The 18,839-nt window shown below is 47.8% G+C and overlaps 1 protein-coding gene across 1 annotated transcript; it reads right to left on the reverse strand.

The window, feature by feature from the left end:
- Positions 1-650: 650 nt before the first annotated feature.
- On the reverse strand, positions 651-3,474 carry FZD8 (frizzled class receptor 8). The gene has a single exon (XM_063147607.1). The coding sequence runs from the start codon at positions 3,472-3,474 to the stop codon at positions 1,339-1,341; it is 2,136 nt and encodes a 711-aa protein (XP_063003677.1). The 3' UTR covers positions 651-1,338.
- Positions 3,475-18,839: the final 15,365 nt, after the last annotated feature.

Consider the following 18,839-nt stretch of genomic DNA (forward strand, 5'->3'; position numbering starts at 1 on the left):
ACTCACATCATCCTTCACTATTGGCTATGCTGGCTAAAGCTGATGGGAGCTATAGTCCAAGAATGTCTGGAGAGCCACAGATTGCCCACTCCTGAGCTATATGCTTTTCAGTGGCAGGTAGTTGCATATTGTCAACCCATATTCAGCACTTTTCAGCCTCCAAGTTGACTGCAGGAGTGGGCAAACCTGGAGTCCTATAGATGATGTTGGATTCCAGATCCCATAAGTCCCAAGCAGCATGACCAATGTTCAAGGATGATGGGAGTTGGAGTACAACGATTATCTGGGGGGACCTTTGGTTCTTCCAACACCAACCTTGAAGCAATGGAGGCTGGTGGCTCCAGTTTCACTGGAGCTAAGAATCCATTCTGGGTTTCAGTTGGAACCAGCCAGAACTCTAAAGGAGCTATCCAAAGCGTGGAACCCTAGCATCAAAATAGATTCAGCACTTTGGACAGCTCCTTTAGAGTTCTGGCTGGTTCTGACTGAAAGACAGAATGGATTCACAGCCCCACCAGCCTCCACTGCCTTGAAGCCTCTTATGGCTTTCTTATTTATCTGTGCCCTAAGATAACACCCAGAACATCACACAACCTACAGGAAAAACCAGGGCAGCCAGAGGGGAAATCCCACCACCACCACTACCACACCTTCTCAAACAATTTATCATTTATCATTATTTTATTGACAAAATAGAATACTCAAATATTTGCTCTTAGGAAGGAGCAGTGATGGGAAGCCTCTAAACTTTTTTTTAACAAAAAAAATTTACAGACTGTATAGCATTTGGATTATATACATATTTTACACATTTTGCACAAGGTACCAAATAATTATATAAATACATCCTTTAACATAAGAAACCCGTATTTATTTGGGGTGTATAATTAAGACATGGTTTGAATGTGTTTAAGGCATCTGCCAGTTTCTTTCTTTCTTTCTCTTATTAATAAAAAGGAAATTCTTTAAAAGTCTCCCCCCAAAGCCCTGCAGTCCTATCAGACGCCTTCCTTCCTTTCTTCGAGAGGGTCATCTCTGAGTATGAAGGAAGGAGAAAGGGCAAACGGAGGGGACTCCTGTGAGCTGAAGGAGCAACTTAAGACAGTTCAGGTCTGGACAAGATCAGCTGGTGCCTTGAAGAACAGTGGGCTCCGTGGATGAAAGGCGAGGAGTTAGGGGAAAGGTAGGGCCCCGAGGGAGCTGGTGTGGCACTTGGGAGCCTCCTGCAGTTGCACTGTCCTGCACACGAGGAGGCCATTAGGAAGTTCATTTATGAAGGGGGAGGCAGGGAGTGAGAGTTAGCTGCATCCCCTCCCCCTCCTCTCGTCACTCCCCCTTTTACACCTGGGACAATGGCATCTGTTTCGGGTACGAAACCGAGCTGGCGGTGCCAGACCTCCACGTCAAGCCGGTGCTGACGTCACTGTACATGGAGCCCCCGCCGCCCCCGAGGCCGCCCCCCACGGCAGCAGTCACCATGCCCCCTCCGACTCCGCCCACGGCTCCGATGGCCCCCGCGGCAGCGGCCGCGGTCCCCTTGCTGGCCCAGCAGCAGCGGGTGCAAAGCGCTTTCCAGGACTCCAGAGTCTTCCCCGACCACACCCACACTCCGGACGTGATGCCCACCACAAGGCACATGAAGTACTTGAGCATGAAAACCGCGTAGTCCGGGCGGCGGGCCTGGTCGGGCTGCTGGTCCCGAAGGCAGGGGCAGTTGTGGGTGGCTTCCCAGCGGGGGCGGTTGTGCTGTTCGTAGAAGAGGCAGGCCACCACGCTGGCGGCTGGCACCGTGTAGAGCACCGTGAAGAGGCCCAGGCGGATCATGAGCTTCTCCAGTTTGTGCGTCTTGGTGGGCCCCCCCTGCTGCTTGATGACGCTCCGGATGCGGAAGAGTGACACAAAGCCGGCCAGCAGGAACATGGAGCCGATGGCCAGGTAGATGAGCAAGGGGGCCAGCACGAAGCCCCGCAAGTTCTCCAGGCTCTGGTTGCCCACATAGCAGATGCCCGCCACAGGGTCCCCGTCCACTGAACTGAGCGCCAGCACAGCAATGGATTTGACGCTGGGCAGCAGCCAAGCCGCCAGGTGGAAGTACTGGGCATAGCTTGCAATGGCTTCGTTGCCCCATTTCATGCCGGCTGCCAGGAACCAGGTGAGGGAGAGGATGACCCACCAGATGGAGCTGGCCATGCCGAAGAAGTACACCAGCAAGAAGACCACCGTGCACAACGCCGGGCCGGTGCTCTCGTAGCGCACGTGCTCCGCCACGGCTAGTTCCGGCTGGAGCTCAGTGGCGCCCCCTGCCGCCCCACGCCCTCCCACGGCAGCGGCGGCGGCTCCTGCAGCGCCCCCTGCCGTGCCCGCCGGACCTGCTCCCGCTGCCGCTGCCCCGCCACTGCACGCCACCTTCTCGTGGCCGGCCACCAGCCGCACCAGGTAGCCCAAGGAGACGAAGAGGTAGCAGGCGGCGAGGAAGATGATGGGCCGCTCCGGGTACTTGAAGCGCTCCATGTCGATGAGGAAAGTGGAGACGGTGGCGAAGGTGGAGATGAAGCACAGGATGGACCACAAGCCGATCCAGAAGGCGGTGAAGGCGCGCTCGTCCGGGCTGAAGTAGGGGTTGTGGCAAGGCAGGGCGCAGTTGGCGATCTGGCCCGTCTTGACGCGGTTGTAGAGCGGGTGGCGCTCGCTGGAGACCGACACCATGGGCGCCCGGCACTGGCAGCCGGGCTCGCAGGGCGCAGGCGGGCGGGCCTTGCGCAGGGGAGGCTCGGCGGGCGGCGGCGGCGGCGGCAGAGGCACGGCGGCGCCCGGGATCCTGGCCGCGCCGCCTCCGCCGGGCTTGCGGTGGGGAGGCTTGGGCTGCTGCGGCGGCGCGGGAGGCGGCGCGGCCGTGGCGAGATCGGTGCGGTTGTAGTCCATGCAAAGCGTGTCCGGGTTGCCTTGCTCGGGCAGGCGGTCGCAGCGCATGCGGTCGGGCCAGGCGAAGCCGTACTGGCGCATGAGGGGCGCGCAGCCGGCCTTGGCCCGCTCGCACACGCTGCGGCAGGGCGGCAGCGGCTTCTTGTAGTCCTCCAGGCAGATGGGCGTGTACATGCTGCACAGGAAGAAGCGCAGGTCCGCCGAGCACTGGATCTCCACCAGGGGCCAGAACTGGTGCACCTCCAGCCCCGCCTCGTCCTGCGTGTCGTGGTTGAACTGGTTGGGCATGTAGGTGTAGTTGTAGCCGATGCCTTTGCACAGCGGCACCGTGATCTCCTGGCACGACAGCTCCTTGGCCGACGAGGCGGAGGCGGACGCCCCCGCCGCCGCCGCCGCCGCCGCGGAAGACGAAGACGACGAAGCACCGCCGCCAGCGGCGGCGGCCGCAGCAGAAGCGGCCGAGGCGACGCAGCTAGAGCGCGGCTGCAGCGGCGACCAGGCGGGCAGCAAGAGCGGCAGGAAAGCCATGGCCAACAGGTAACTCCGCTCCATGCTCGGGCAGGAGGAGCGAGCGCAGCAGCAGCAACACGTCCCGGCCGACTCCTCCGGTAGCGAAAGCGCCAGCCACGCTTGTCCTCCTTCTGCTGCCGCCGCCGCCGCCGCCGCCGCCACCAAGACGGTCTCCACGCCGGGGTGCGCCGCCGCCGCCGCCGCCGCCACCTCTCCAAGCTCCAGCTCGCCTTTTAGCCTCCAGAGCGCTGCCTCCTTCCCTCGCAGCAAATCCGTCCTCCGGCCCGGGAGGGAGAAGGCAGCGGCGACCCCGCTGGGCTGGGGCTCTGCCTTCTCTCGCCCGGCTCAGTCGTCTTCCAGCCGTCCGGCGCTCATCTCGGGCTCTTTCGCCTTTGTCGCCACAGGGGCGATTCGGCGCTGCAGCCGCTCCTGCTGGCTTTCCTCAACTTTCCCCTCGGCCGCGCCGTGTCAAGATGGCTGAGGAGCAGCGGAAGGGACGGCTGCTCCACGCTGCCCCGGAGCCGGCTGCCCAGCCCCGCGCCGATCGGGCTGCCCCTCTGCAGATCCGCGGGCGGTTTGTAGCGCGCTCCTCTCGCGCTGCCACCTGAGCGGCTTCGTAGTGGCGGCGGCGGCGGCGGCGGCAGCAACAACCACCCCGAGTCCCGTTTGCACAACTTCTCGCTCTCTCTAGCTCCAGCAGCGCCAATCCGGTGGCTGCGCTCTCAGGGTTACTTATACCGGAGGATGCCAGGCTCCGCCTCGCCTGCCCCAGCTACCTATCACGAGGGCTCCGGGCGGAGAACCGAGACCCCAACGAAGTGCTCTCGCTTAAGGTGGATCGCGGATTGCACCGGCGTTGGAAGAGGATTGTTGCTTCTGGCCCTTTAAGATTCTGTGGGGTGGTGCTTTTTGGGGGGTTGTCTTTCCTTTTCCCTTTTTTTTCCTGTAGGTGTAAATGGCTCACTTAACACTCGGCAGGTAAGTTATAAGAACGATTCTGCTCAGACGAGACTCAAGCTTCCCATTTCCAGTTCTTTGTCGCTGGCATAGCTCAACAGTGCCTGGAATTTACTTCTTAGAATAGAAGGTTCCATGTCCCACTTTATACATTACCTATTTTGATTTCTGGGAAACTGGATGGAAATAATTTGGGATGGGAGCTTTTTCCAGTGTCAACTGGTACAAATTCTGCAACTCTGTAAGGGGCATTTCATTTCATTTTATTATTTATTTATTGCATTTCTATACTCCCAATAGCCAGAGCTCTTTGGGTGGTTCATGCACTAACTTCAAACTATTACTGGACTTACCATGTTCACCTTCTGCCTTCCCCAACATGATGGTGTCCAGGTATTTTGGACTATAGCTCCCATCATCCTTAGCCAGCATGGCCAATGCTTAGGGCTGATGGGAGTTGTAGTCCAAAACATTTGGAAGGCGCCACTGTTGGGGAAAAGGCTGTTTTCGTTTAAATGGTATTTAAGCCATTGGAGACTTAATTGTAGTACAGCTAATGACTTTGCTATGTATGTTTCCCTGGTTTGTGGAGTGAGTGCCTCTGTGCGTGGGTGCTTTTACATCATGCCATTTCTCTGTCCATTCAAATCCCTCCTCAAAATTGCCTTATTTGTGAAGGCTGGGGCTGATGGAAATTGAAGTCCAAAACATCTGGAGGGTACCAGATGTTGAGGGAGGCTACATTAGTCCAGCCCTTTATTCCTCTTCTTCTGAAATGAAGTAGATGCATCTGAATGCCTGTTTACTCTCACCTTCACCTTCCTTCTCTCCTCTTGGTGCCTCCTCCTTTATTGAATTTTCTATTGTAGGTTCATCAGGGCAGGGTCCCTGTCCTGTGTTGTTAACTCTGTAAAGCTCTATAAACATTGATGCCATTTTGGAAAACATCTTTTTGCTATATCATGTCTTTCCAGAAGCAGGGAAGCAGCCCTAGGGACATTTTCAAAGTGTGTGTGTGTGTGTGTGTGTCAATCACTTTAAACAGGTCTAAGAAACATTGAATGGCATCCAGATCTTGACACATGCAACTAGACTGGTGTAAAGCCCCCTCCTCCCCAGTGCAGTCCTTCCAGCCCTCTGAAAATGCTACTCAGAGGGTTGGGGGGGGACTTTGATGAATGGGGCGAGCTGAGTTTCAGTAGAGGAAGGGGGGAAAGGTGCAGAAGTCTCAGTCACTGGAAAGCAAATCCTGGGTCCATCCCATTATCTTTTGCAGAAGTTAAGCTCCATCAGAATAAATGGGATTTGCTTCTACTTAATGTGCTTATTGTAATGCTTCCATGATAAGCACATTAAATAGAAGTAAATCCCATTTATTTTGATGGAACTTACATTCCACAAAAGATTATGTTTTCCCAACTTGTTTACATTGATGACACCCCCCCACACAATTTCTGAACTTACTCTACATTTGCTTGCCTGCTGGTTTACCACTCATCTGCTTGAGCATACAAATACCATCCATGTGCAGCAGTGTGCATTCTACTGCCCTATGCGGGAATTTGGGGGTTGAGGGGAAACTTCATTAAAATAGTTTTCAGCAGAAATGGTCCCCCATCACTTACTTCCCCTAACCTCCATGCTCATGCCTTTCTCCAGTCTCACCATGGAGCTTTAGATTAGACAGTTACTCCATCCATCCAGGTGGGCAGAGGCAGAAATAACAGGATAAGAGAGAGACATAATGGGGCCAGACATTGACGCAGTGACTGCAAACTAAGCAGCAGCTTTCTTCAAGCTGCTGCTTCAAAATTTTTGAGAACCGCCGAGAGAGCTTCAGCAATTGGGCACTATAGAAATGAACTGAAATAAATAAATGATTCTGTTCAGGATCTCAATCACCTGGTTCACACATAACGACAACTCAGAGTGTGGGTTGTTGAATCCTGGGTTACGTGCAAACCCAGAACTATGGGTTAACTATGGGTTATTAACCATGAACAATCTAGGAATTTAACCCATAGTTTGTTGCTGGGTTGTGAACTCCAGGTTGTCTTAACTCTAGGTTGTCATTAGGTGTGAACTTAGAACTGTTCATGGGTTGTTTCACCAGTCTACAGTGGTGGCAGGCAGAAGAGATAAATCCCCCCACCCCCAGCTACTTTACATAACAGTATTACAGCACATGAAGGCATTTTAGTTACAGGGAGGGAGCACATGAAGGAGGGAATCAAATAACCCAGGAATTGAAAAACAACAACAACCTGCGTTGGCATGATTGTCTGGCAGACAAACCATGGATAAACTCTGAATAAGGCAACAACCCATAATCTGGGTTGTCATTACATGCAAACTAGGTCAATAAGAGAGAAGGAGAGAGGAACACAATGGCCATACTTTATGGGAGCAACTGACCTTCCTTTGGCTATTCTTCTCCTTAGGTAGCAGATCACTTGAGACCACTCCACATTTTGCTAATTTTGGAAGTCAAATATTTCAACTATAACAGATGACAGATATTACAACAGATGCCTGTTATACCCAGTCAGGCCATTAGTCCATCTGTCTATGCTTTGACCAGCAGTAGCTCTCCAGATCTTAGCCAAAGTTCTTTTCCTAGATTCTTTTACCAAAAGAAATGAGAGATTGAACCTGGGAACTTAAATGCAACAAGCACATGCTTTGCCACTGAGCCATCTCCCTTCCAGTAATGCCCTTTCCTTCCATGTGAACAAGTGAGGAATCTGCTGACTGTGCACAGCGCTGTGGAGCTTGTGGGAATAGGGTGTATATAAACCCCTATGGCATCTTCCTCAACCTGGTTCTCTCCAGATGTGTTGGATGGCAATTTCCATAACATCTGTCTAGCAGGGAGTTGCAGTCCACCACATCTGAAGGCAACTAGATTGGGGAAGGCGGTCCTGTGCAGACATACAAATTCTATTTTGCATACAACCAAGAGGACTAGAAATGTAACTTTTACAAATTAAATTTGACATTTCCTCATCTTATTGTGAATGCTATGTATGAATATGTGGGGTTAGGGCTCATGGTGATCATGGTTGATGTTTCTGCTAACGTTTTTGATTGAAAGATACTCAACAATGCTTAACAAATCTTCATCTTCAAACATAGGGTTGGATTCAGAGTCTTGAATCCAATGTTGTGTCCTACTTAGAGTAGACCCATTGAAATGAATGGAACTTAAGTTAGAGAAACATTGGATACAACCAAGAGTTTAATCTGTCTACTCTAAGTATGATTAAATCTGGGTCTAACCTATTCAATTCTCTGTGACAGAGATCCATGCTAAGACTGTAAAATAAATCAAGACTAGACAGAATACTAAAAGATCCAGTAAGAAGGATAAAAGGGTTGGCTATGCACAATGAATTTATTAGTTGCTATCTTATTTTGACTTAATGGCAGAATGTGTGTGTGTTTAAAGGTGGGGAGGGATCCATTACTAAGGACAAATGCAAAGGTGGAAAGGGCAGAGTGTGTGGCAACAAAGGTAGAGCAATGGACCTTGCTTTCAGAATTTGTATACACTTAGATTTCAATCTTATAATCACCCATATGGGAGTAAGCCCTATTGAATTCAATGGAGTTCTATAGAATCCAATGGAACGTACTTTTATGTAAATATGTATAGGGTTGCAGTGTTAATGTATAATAAAAGAGGAAGTGCACCTGTCCCATAGCACCAAGACTGTGAAACTTAGATGTGTCTAACTTGGCATGCATACCTGATGGAATGCCTTTCCCGATATGAACCTACCCAAACACTATGTTCAACATCTAAGGTCCTCCTCTGGGTGCCTACTCTGAGGGAAGCTCAGAGGACAGCAATGAGAGAGGGCCTCCTCTGTGGTGGCCTCCCAACTGTGGAACGATCTCCCTGATGCAGCCCCCCTGGTGCCAACATCATTATCTTTTTGGCACCAGGTCAAGACTTTTCTCTTCTTCCAGGCATTTAGCAATATGCGATGAACCTGAGTCTGTTTTTTAGGCTCATAATTTTTTTAATTTATTTATTTATTTATTTATTGCATTTCTATACTGCCCAATAGCTGAAGCTCTCTGGGCGATTCACAAAGTTGTTATAGTAGTTTTAAATGTATGTGCATATTGTATGTTTTTATAGTTTTTAATTTTTGTATATTGGGGTGGTATACAAATGCAATAAATAATAATAATAATAATAATGGAATCCTAGGAGTGTGCACCTCAGCATTATTTTGTTTTTGAAACAAAAATAAATGTCATGTAGCTGTTAAAAGCACATCGGGGGGGAAAGGTGGCCACCCACATCAGGCATCTTTTTTTGTCCTGGCTTGTGATCCAGAAAGTTGAACCATTGTGGCAAATTTGGAGGGAGGGGGACATCTCAGATGCTACCTTTTATTTACTTGGAAGCCAACAGCCTAGTTCACACATGCATGTTTGTTACTAGAGGGCTGCAACAAGTGGGACGTTGCATGTGTGCAATGGGTGAATCAAGCACCACGGACAGAATTTTCCTATCATTTACAATCAATTCAAACACAATGAATGTAAGAACTTCTATGTGGCAGAAGCCCGGAAGTCCATCTAGTCCAGTATTCTGGCTGAGTTAGTAACCAGCTAGCTGCATCTGGAAAAACCCTCAGCTAGGGATCTCACCCAGATCCTGCTCCAAAATGCAATGAATCTTCCTTCAGTTAATTATTCCATCCAACCATCATCATGGCCTCTTTAAATTAAATTCAAAATAAAATAAAATGGTGCACAATCCAATGGGGGTGTTTCCAAAATGCTGGGTGTGTGGTGGGACTGTGGGAGGTCTGGAGACTGGAGCAGAGGTGATAAAGGAAAGGGGATAAGGAAGAAGCTTAGGAAGGAAAGAAGGAAAAGGCAGGTTGGGGGCGGGATCAGGGAGCAGAAGGGTGGAGCTAGAACTGAGCAGTGGAGGAGACAGAAGGAACCTAGAAAGGGATGAGATGGGAATGATGGAGCTCTTCCCCCTTTTTGCTCTGCACTTTCTGGGGTTGTCGCTCCGTATGGTGGGGGCTTGTGACTTCCTCTGAACCTCAATTAGAGTGGCAGACACAAACAAAGTAGGCTAAGAAAAACTGTACATTATTTACCACGTCTCTATGTGCCACAATCCAGGCCACAAAAAGTTCAGGAGAATCTCTCTCTCTCTCTCTCTCTCACTCTCACTCTCACTCTCACTCTCACACACACACTTGCCTGCCTAAAGAAGACCTCTTGCCCAGATTGTTTAACCATTTAGATGATGATGATGATGATAATAATAATAATAATAATTCCCTCTCTCTCACTCACCCCCACCACTTTTCTCCCCCGCCCCGCTCTCTGTTTCCTTCCTGAAGGAAAATTCCCCCCACTGCATGGAATTAAGCTTAAAAAAGATGCTTGCATTGGCACAGGTGGAAAGTCGTCCCCCAGGCCCCGGCTTAATTGCCATGTGGAGAGGGACTCCCCACCCCCGCATGTAAATTTACCTAGTTGGGGCGGGGGGGGGGGAGTAGAAACCCCATTGGCAATAAGAGAAAGATTTGCTACTAAGTTTAATTGCCATGCAAGGGATTGTGCGTGCGTGTTAGATGTGGGGGAGGTTGCTCCCTTCCCTGCTGCATGTCAGTTATGCTGACTGAGTGGGCGGCGTGGGTGGGAGTCCTTCCATTTTAACACTTCGTGCTTTGGGAAAGAGATCCGGGCCTTGGGAAAGAAGACGTGGGCCCTGGGCCATCCCTCGTTGGTGCAAAGACGCCGCAGGGACGATCGCGGCTCTACTTGTCGCTTTCGTTTCCAGCTGCACACCTGTTGCTCGGCTTCTCCCGACACCCTCTTTGCCGCTTCCTTCCATTCTCCGGAGCCACCTTAACCGCGGAGGACGGGGGAAGGAGGAGGAGGAAGGGGCCGGGCAGCCTGCCTGGCAGGTTCATTTGCGCCAGTTAGGGCGTCCCAGGGGGTTGTCTTCGTTTTCCAATGGAGTGTTTATTTTTTAATTGATCCGCTGTTTCATTTAGCGCTTGTATGGAGCTCACGCTGGGGCCGTAATTACCGCCGTCGCGGGAACGGGCGTTCCACTGAGCCAAGAGGGTGGGTGGAGGGCGATTGGGACGGGAGGGGAGGGGGCATGTAACGCAACCCGGAGTGGAAAAGGGCGGTCGCGGGAGAAAAAGAAGGCTCGCAGCCTCCCGAAGCGGCCGCCCGCCTCTCGCCCAATTAACCGAGCGAACCACGTGGCGCAAAGCCAACAACCGCCCCCTGGAGTGGATGTTGAGTCCGGCGCAAGCTCCTTCTTGGGCGACCCTCGTTTCGCTCCTTGCAGGATCGGCTGCGGTCCCGTCTCTCTTTGCCCTCTTCCGCCTGCCCCGATTCTCTGGGTCTCATCTGTAGTCAAATCTTGCATTTGCTTGAGTAGTTAAATGGTTAAATCTTCCACCGGTTGTCTTCTAGTTAAAAGGGAAATGACGGACACGCCAAGGGAAAACTGGACAGCGTGCTTCCTTCCTTAGTGGTTTTGCGTGCGCGTTTGTAAATGCTCTCCATTTTTCTTCCTTCTCCAAATTGGTTGAATCGTTGATGATGATGATGATGATAATAATAATAATGCCGTACTCGGGGATGAGCCTCGATGGACTATGTCATCGTAGGGCTTTACTTATGAGTAAACGTGCTTACGATTCGATCCGCGGCTGCAACTTGCCTGTGAGTGTTTTCAGGGCGTAAAGTAGGGCTTACTTATGTGTAAGCAGATACAGGATCGGGCTGCATGTAAGCAATATTCTCCAGTAAGCCAGGAAGACATTTAAGTATTTACCTCGTGTTAATATAAGGATGGGAATAATAACACCAGATTAAAGTAGTAGTAGTAGTAGTACACAAATGGTGTACTAGGTGGCTACTAGGAGGAGGGCTTTCTCTGCTGTGGCACCCCGGCTGTGGAACAAGCTCCCCAGAGAGGTTTGCTTGGCGCCTACATTGTTTTCCTTTCGTCGCCAGCTGAAGACCTTAATTTAACTTAAATTTAAACTCTGCTGTTTTAATTTCATATTTTAACCTATATCAATTTTTGCTGTGTGGTTTTATCCTGGTCCTGCTTTTTATATTGTATTTTGTATTTGTGTTTTTAAATTGTTGGTTGTTTTATTATGCTCTTCATGGTTTTAATTTTTGTGAACCGCCCAGAGAGCTTCGGCTACTGGGCGGTATAGAAATGAAATGAAATAAATAAATACACACATGGAACAAGTTTCTTTGAGTTTACTTCCAAGTAAGACTCACTATCAGACTATTATGCCATGTTTTTATTTTATTATTATTGAATTTATTAAATGCCTCAAAAATTTCTCTAGGCATTGCACAAGACATAATCACATGCACACGCGTGCACGTACGCACACACACACACACACACACACACACATCAAATCACATCTCAATAAAAACAAGGATATACAACAAACAGGCTTGCCAACATAAAACTTAAAACCACATCTCAGGAAGTGAAATAATAAAACTTAAGCACTAAAACACTTAAAAAGACTTATGTAAATGTTTTGACTTGGCCTCCCACTAAAACCAATGGGAATTGGCAATGTTTAAATTTGGCCGGACATGCTCTGTGTTTCCTGTATTAGGCAATGCTTTGTCTATCACCTTTCTCCCCATATTTCATGTGTATTGCACAGATAGTGGCATTTTCCTGCCATTCATTGGGATACCTAGAAACATAGGAAGCTGCCTTATACGTAAGACCATCTACCTTGGGACGTTGACACTGTCAGGCAGTGGCTCTCCAGGGTTTCAGGTGGGATTCTTTCCTAGTCCTACCTGGAGAGGCCGGGGACTGAACCTGGGACTTTCTGCATGCAAAGCAAGTGCTCAGCGTACTGAGCTATAGTCCTTTCCCTGTGCTCTATAACCTGGTGGTTTCTTATATGCACCAATGGTTGTGCAGGATGCAGGCTTGCACTGGTTCAAGGACATAGCTGCCACTCCTGCTGCTGCCACCATACAATGGAATACAAAGGAGCAACTCTTCTGTGCCTGGATACTTTACATTCATGTGACTTGTGATCAATATTATTCCATGTAAACTTTTCCAGGGTGCTTGTGTTAACACTCCCTCACCCTCAGGAACTCCTGTCTTTGGTATTTGGGGAATTAATTTCCCTTTACTTGGCATGCTTCAGGATGAGAGTGTTTCTCTTGGGTGGCTGTGTTATGAGGCTGCGGCTTGTATTGTGTTGGTGATCCTGAGAGGCAGTGTGGTGTAGTGGTTATAGAGAGTGTTGGACCAGGCAGATCCAAGTGCAAGCTCCACTCAGCTATGAAGCTCACATTGAGCCAATCACTCTCTCTCCATCTACCTCGCAGGGTTGTTGTGGATATAAAAAAACGGACAGGAGAACCATGGACATCACCTTGAAGGAAAGGCAGGATATAAATGAAATAACTCCTGTGAGTGGCTAAGGAAAGTTTGGTAGATTTGTCCTAAAGACCTGTGCTTTGGCTATGCCAGCTTGCACTGGTTCAAACACAAGGCCTGATATAGATAGGGGAACGATTCCTAAAGCCACTCTGGTATCTTCCCAGCACCAGATTCCTTCTCCACCCTGTTCTGAGCCATGCAAGGTTCTGCTCTACAGTAGGGATGCACAACCTGTGGCCCTCCAAGGCCTTTCCTTTGGCCTCCCCAAGTATGTCCTGACACCCGCCCCCCCCCCCCAAATGGTCAATTTCCCTGCTGCCTGTCCTTTTCATGGCCTCCTCCAGAGACCCTTACACAGATCACCCTTTCCCCACTGCTGGGATGTGTTTGTGCACGCCCACATGGAATCATAGAATAGCAGAGTTGGAAGGGGCCTACAAGGCCATCGAGTCCAACCCCCTGCTCAATGCAGGAATCCACCCTAAAGCATCCCTGACAGATGATTGTCCAGCTGCCTCTTGAAGGCCTCTAGTGTGGGAGAGCCCACAACCTCCCTAAACTGATTCCATTGTCGTACTGCTCTAACAGTCAGGAAGTTTTTCCTGATGTCCAGCTGGAATCTGGCTTCCTTTAACTTGAGCCTGTTATTCCGTGTCCTGCACTCTGGGAGGATCGAGAAGAGATCGTCCAATAGCAACTATGCAAATCTCTGGGCCCCACCTTGCGACCGAACTGCAGGGATCAAGTCCCCCCTTTCCCCCCCCCCAAGGCAAAACATTGGTTCCTCCCCTCTCTCCTCCTCTTCCACCCACCCCATCACCAAACCTCCTCACATGGCCAATCATGAGCATGCGAGTGCAGCCCCGACCCAGCATTACATGAAGCCCTTGGGGTTGCAAAGGTTGTGCACCCCTGTGCTACATAGTCCCAGCTGTACCGCCTAAGTCTCTTGCGCTGTCATAGTGGTATAGCTGTGCTGGTGGAAGGAAAGGACTTACACAAGGTCAGTTCGATGGGGCTGAAGTGAGAGGAACGAGTCAAGGCTAGCAGGGAGCTGCTTGGCCAGGAACAGCTGCAAGTTGAGTTCCTTTGGGCTCAGGCCAAGACGGACATCTGGCAAAAGTGTGTGTGTGAGTGAATTGAGAGTTCTTGCCGTGGGTCTCTCACCTATGCTTGAAGAAGCACTTTGCGCTAGTGCTGTCCTCCAATTTCCCAAACATTTTCTTTCCCCATGAAAGAGGCTTCCAGTTTATTTCATTTTTTGCCTCATTCTCAGGATGCTTTAGGATTTTTTTTAATGGGGTTTTTCTTACCTTATTATTGCAAGGCTAAAGATGCTGTCCTCTTTCTTTCTTTCTTTCTTTCTTTCTTTCTTTCTTTCTTTCTTTCTTTCTTTCTTTCTTTCTTTCTTTCTTTCTTTCTTTCTTTCTAGTGTACATCATTCCATCACACTGCAGCCTCCCCTGCTGCCCACACTTCCTGATCTGAAAAGCAAAGGCTTGTAGGGGAAGAGCTGCCACATGACACCTACCCCTGGGGGCTTTAATTGGAGTGCAAGAAGCGTGGGAGTTTGCTGCAGAGATGATTGTACAATGATAGAGAGGACACTCACATGCTCCTTGGTCACGTCATAAGTAAGGGAAGATCGGAGGATGGCAACAAGGGAGAGGGCCTTCTCAGTGGTTGCCCCCCAACTGTGGAATGATCTTCCCGATAAGGCTCGCCTGGCGCCAACGTTGTTATCTTTTCGGCGCCAGGTCAAGACCTTTCTCTTCTCCCAGGCATTTTAAGCAGCATTTAATAACGTTAAGTTTGTTTTTAATGGACCCCAGAATTGTTGTTTTAAATGGATACTGTTGTTGTTTTTATACTGTTTTTATGTTTTTTAAATTTTTTGTGTACTTTTAATGTTTACTATTTTTAATTGTTGTAAACCGCCCAGAGAGCTTTGGCTGGGGGGCGGTATATAAATGTAATAAAATAAATAAATAAATAAATAATGCAACCACAGCAAGCCCCCATCTCCCATGAGAATTTCTCCCAAATTTTCTCCTTTGAACATATTTTGTCTGAAAGCAAGTTCTTTGCCATAAAAAACACAAAAGAAATGGCCAGGGCAGCACTGCTTTGCACGAACAGGCCATCCTGCATTTCATTTCTTTGGGGTGTGCCTGAGACGCTCAAGATCCAGGCTTGAATCCTAACATCCACCCAATCTGAATGCTTGGATTCAGGTGGCAGGTATGTCATCCTGCACTCAGTTTGTACACTTCATGCCAAACTTCATGCAATGGTGAGAACATGTAAACATATGCACACATGCCCATTATGTCACGTGCAACCACTGGAGGTCTGGCTGGCACCGACACTGGCATTATTCTGACACCAAATTAAGACCCTGCTGTTTTCCCAGGCTTTGGGGTCTCTTTGCCGGTAGCGCGGTTTGATTTATTTGCTTGTGTTATTGTTAATGCATCTGTTATAGTGATACATGATCATAGCGGATTGCGCTTGTTTTGTATTTTTATGAAACGTCCACTGCTTCTCCTCTTCCTTCTCCATTCCTTTTCCCTTCTGTGTCGTGTCTTTTTATATTGAAGGCAGCCAGCAGAGACTGTCCTGGTTTTATTAATTGTATGCAAGCTAGAGATTTACAGATTTTATTAAACCCATTCCATTTGTGGGTTGTGGATTATCAGGTTTTTTGTTGTTGTTCCATTATTAGCTCATTGGCAGAATCAGATCTTTCTGTTTTCCAAACTTGTGTTCACATTGGAAAGTTCCACTTGCACAAACGAGCACTTCTGAAAATGCCCATTTGCACAAATCCCCCCCCCCCCCAATCTGCATTTTCACATTTTAGTCTATGAGGGAAAATGTGCATTTTTGGTCGTCGTCATCATCATCATCATCATCATCATCATCATATTTTTGTATGACTAAGTTTGCATACAAGTAAAAAACCAGTCTGCCAGTCCATGAAATCCACACAACTCAGAAAAAAACACAGGTGGCTGTGGAATTTCAGACTGGATACATAGAAATCCGAACACATTTGGAACTGTTGTGGATTTGTCCAACACCCTTAATATAAGCTGCTCCGAGAGCCTTTTTGGCTGAAGGGCAGGATAAAAATGATTTAAATAAATAATGAATGATTTTATTGATAGATTGTGTCCTGTCCTGTGATCTATTGCTATAGGGCAGGTTAGTAATATTTTATTAAATTAGATTAGATTAAATTGCAACGTTTATTTGTATTTTTAAATAGCAGCTAGGGAGCTTTTCTCCAGGGGCGAATTGCACCAGAGAGGGTGATTTTTATAAGCACCAGTATGGTGATCAGGAGAGTTAATTCCCCCTCCTCCCATGTCTTTTTCTTGATCCTGTTTCCCCTTCCCCATGGGGCATATTTAAATTAAAAACAACAACAAACCTGTACATTAATTGATTACACACAATTAACATTATGCCAATTTTGTCTCTGTCTCCATTTTAATTTCACTTGGAGCATGACAGCAGGCTGTTATTTTTTAATATGCTTTAGTATCTTCAGGTCTGCTGATTACTTGATTAAATAATGCATCATTCGGGACAACTCTAAAGCAAGTGGGAGTTTTGGAGTGCACAAGGAATGTTAGGTTAAGAAGTTTGTGTACTTGGGTGTCTTTGCCGCCTCAGCACAACAGCTGCTTTTCCTGAAACTTAATTGTGGTAACAAGATTGCTGTATGAATTTGAGAGCAGATGTCCGGTCAGAAAAACCTCATGTAAGCTGAAAGCCAGCAGACGAAGACACGTCTGTTTACTAGTAGCCTAATCTTTTGCAAAGTATTGATTGACCATTAGATAATTCCCAACCTTGTGCCCCACCTGGCATAGGGCTTTTATAAGCTTGGAAAAGCAAATCCTCGACAGGCTAAGCTTGTGCCCAGAGCAAGATATTTCTCAAGGGGTAGTTCGTGTTACATCCAAGATGGCCAAGAAATAACTTTTCTGAAATGTAATCTAGCCCAAGTATCACATTTTGGATGCTGTGTATTGAGCCTTTGAATTGCTAAACAGATTTATAATCCCAGGATGATTAAGTCAATAAAAATAGCTCATGCTATTTCATCACTGGCCCCATTATACAGAAATGGAAATCAAGACTGAGGCTGCAATCCTATACCTACAGACCTGGGGATTACTGACATTGAACTCAATGGAACTTCCTTCTGAATGAACATGTAGAGGATTGCTCTATGGGGGCATTTCTACATAAAAGGCACACAGGCCAATTCTATACATATCTGCTCTGAAATAAGTCTAACTAAGTTCAATGGAACTTATTTCCAGTTAAATGGGGACAGAGAATTGTAGCCTTAAAGCCCAGATCTACACCTTGTGTCAAATCATTATGCTCCCATCATGATAATGCTAAATTGCTCTTGCACATTTATGCCTCGTAGGACATACAGTGACATTTGTTGCAGTATTTTGGATAATGTGGAATAAAAAGCAGGAAGTGAAAGTGGTATGTGTCCCAGCAGTTATCCGTGCACTTCAATACTGCTACAAAGCAGTAATGTGGATCTAGCCTAGGTGAATCTAGCCCATCATCCTCAGCCAGCAAGGCCAATGTTCAGGGCTGATGGGAGTTGTAGGGCAAAACACCTGGAGGGCACCATGTTAAGGAAGTCTGGTTTAAGTAGCATGGATTCAAATCCATGATGGACTGCAGGTATAGCCAGCTGGCTTCTCCCATGTTTAGCAGGGAACAGCTGAGCACTAGGTTTAGCCTCCAAACTTAGGCACTAATCCTCTGCAAGTCACATTAAAGTAAGCCCACATGAGTTAAGTCACAATGTCCTCTTAACAAGCCTCTTATACAGAGCCCTGCTTCTCATCTTCTGGGCCTTGGGCTATTTAATGCTCTAAGGGTGCAATCCTATGTACGTGTGTGTGTGTGTGTGTGTGTGTGTGTGTGTGTGTGTGTGTGTGTGTGTGTGTGTGTGTGTGTGTGTGTGTGTATCTAGGGTGACCATATGAAAAGGAGGACAGGGCTCCTGTATCTTTAACAGTTGCATAGAAAAGGGAAGTTCAGCAGGTGTCATTTGTATATATGGGGAACCTGGTGAAATTTCCTCTTCATCACCACAGTTAAAGTGCAGGAGCTATACTAGAGTGACCAGATTTAAAAGAGGGCAGGGCTCCTGCAGCTTTAACTGTTAGGAAGAGGAAATTTCACCAGGTTCTCCATATATACAAATGACGCCTGCTGAACTTCCCTTTTCTATGCAACTGTTAAAGATACAGGAACCCTGTCCTCCTTTTCATATGGTCCAGCATGTAGGAATTGCAGGACTTTTTTCTCACTGTCTAAACATAGGATTGTGTCCTCATAGAGCATTTCCCAAACTGATGCCTTCCAGATGTGTTGTACTGCAACTTCCATAATTCCCAGCTGGCATGGGAATTTACAAACCAAAAATAAGATATTTTATTTTTAATTTTTTAAATCTGTCGACTATCACCACATTTCTGACCTTCTGTTTCCTCAGCTTAACAGTGTGGTCTTAAAAACACACACCAACAACCCAAAAACCTGATAATGGTGAGAGAAGTCCTGCGGGATGGGGACGAGGATGGAGCTGTAGGAATCTTATCTGCTATATGGTTTTCAAAACTGAATTCTGGAAAGGGCTATCAGATGCTGAATGCTGCAGAATCAGACCTTTTCATACCATGTTGAGACCTGCATGGAACTGAAGTGTGCTTCGCCACTTCCTATGCCTATATATGACTCTCAGGTTACCAAATCTTGCAACCCATTTAATTCAGAACCACAGTAAGAAATGTCTTGCAGCACTTCAGGTATATAGGAATCCCAAGATCTTTGAAGTGTAATCCTAAGCATTACTACTCAGAAGTAAGTCCCATTGAGTTCAACAGGACTTTAACTCCAGGTAAGCATATATAGGATTGCAGCCTTAGTGCATCAAATACATACAGTACAATAC

The sequence above is a fragment of the Elgaria multicarinata genome, chromosome 1 (assembly GCF_023053635.1).
Source record: "Elgaria multicarinata webbii isolate HBS135686 ecotype San Diego chromosome 1, rElgMul1.1.pri, whole genome shotgun sequence".
NCBI lineage: Eukaryota > Metazoa > Chordata > Lepidosauria > Squamata > Anguidae > Elgaria > Elgaria multicarinata.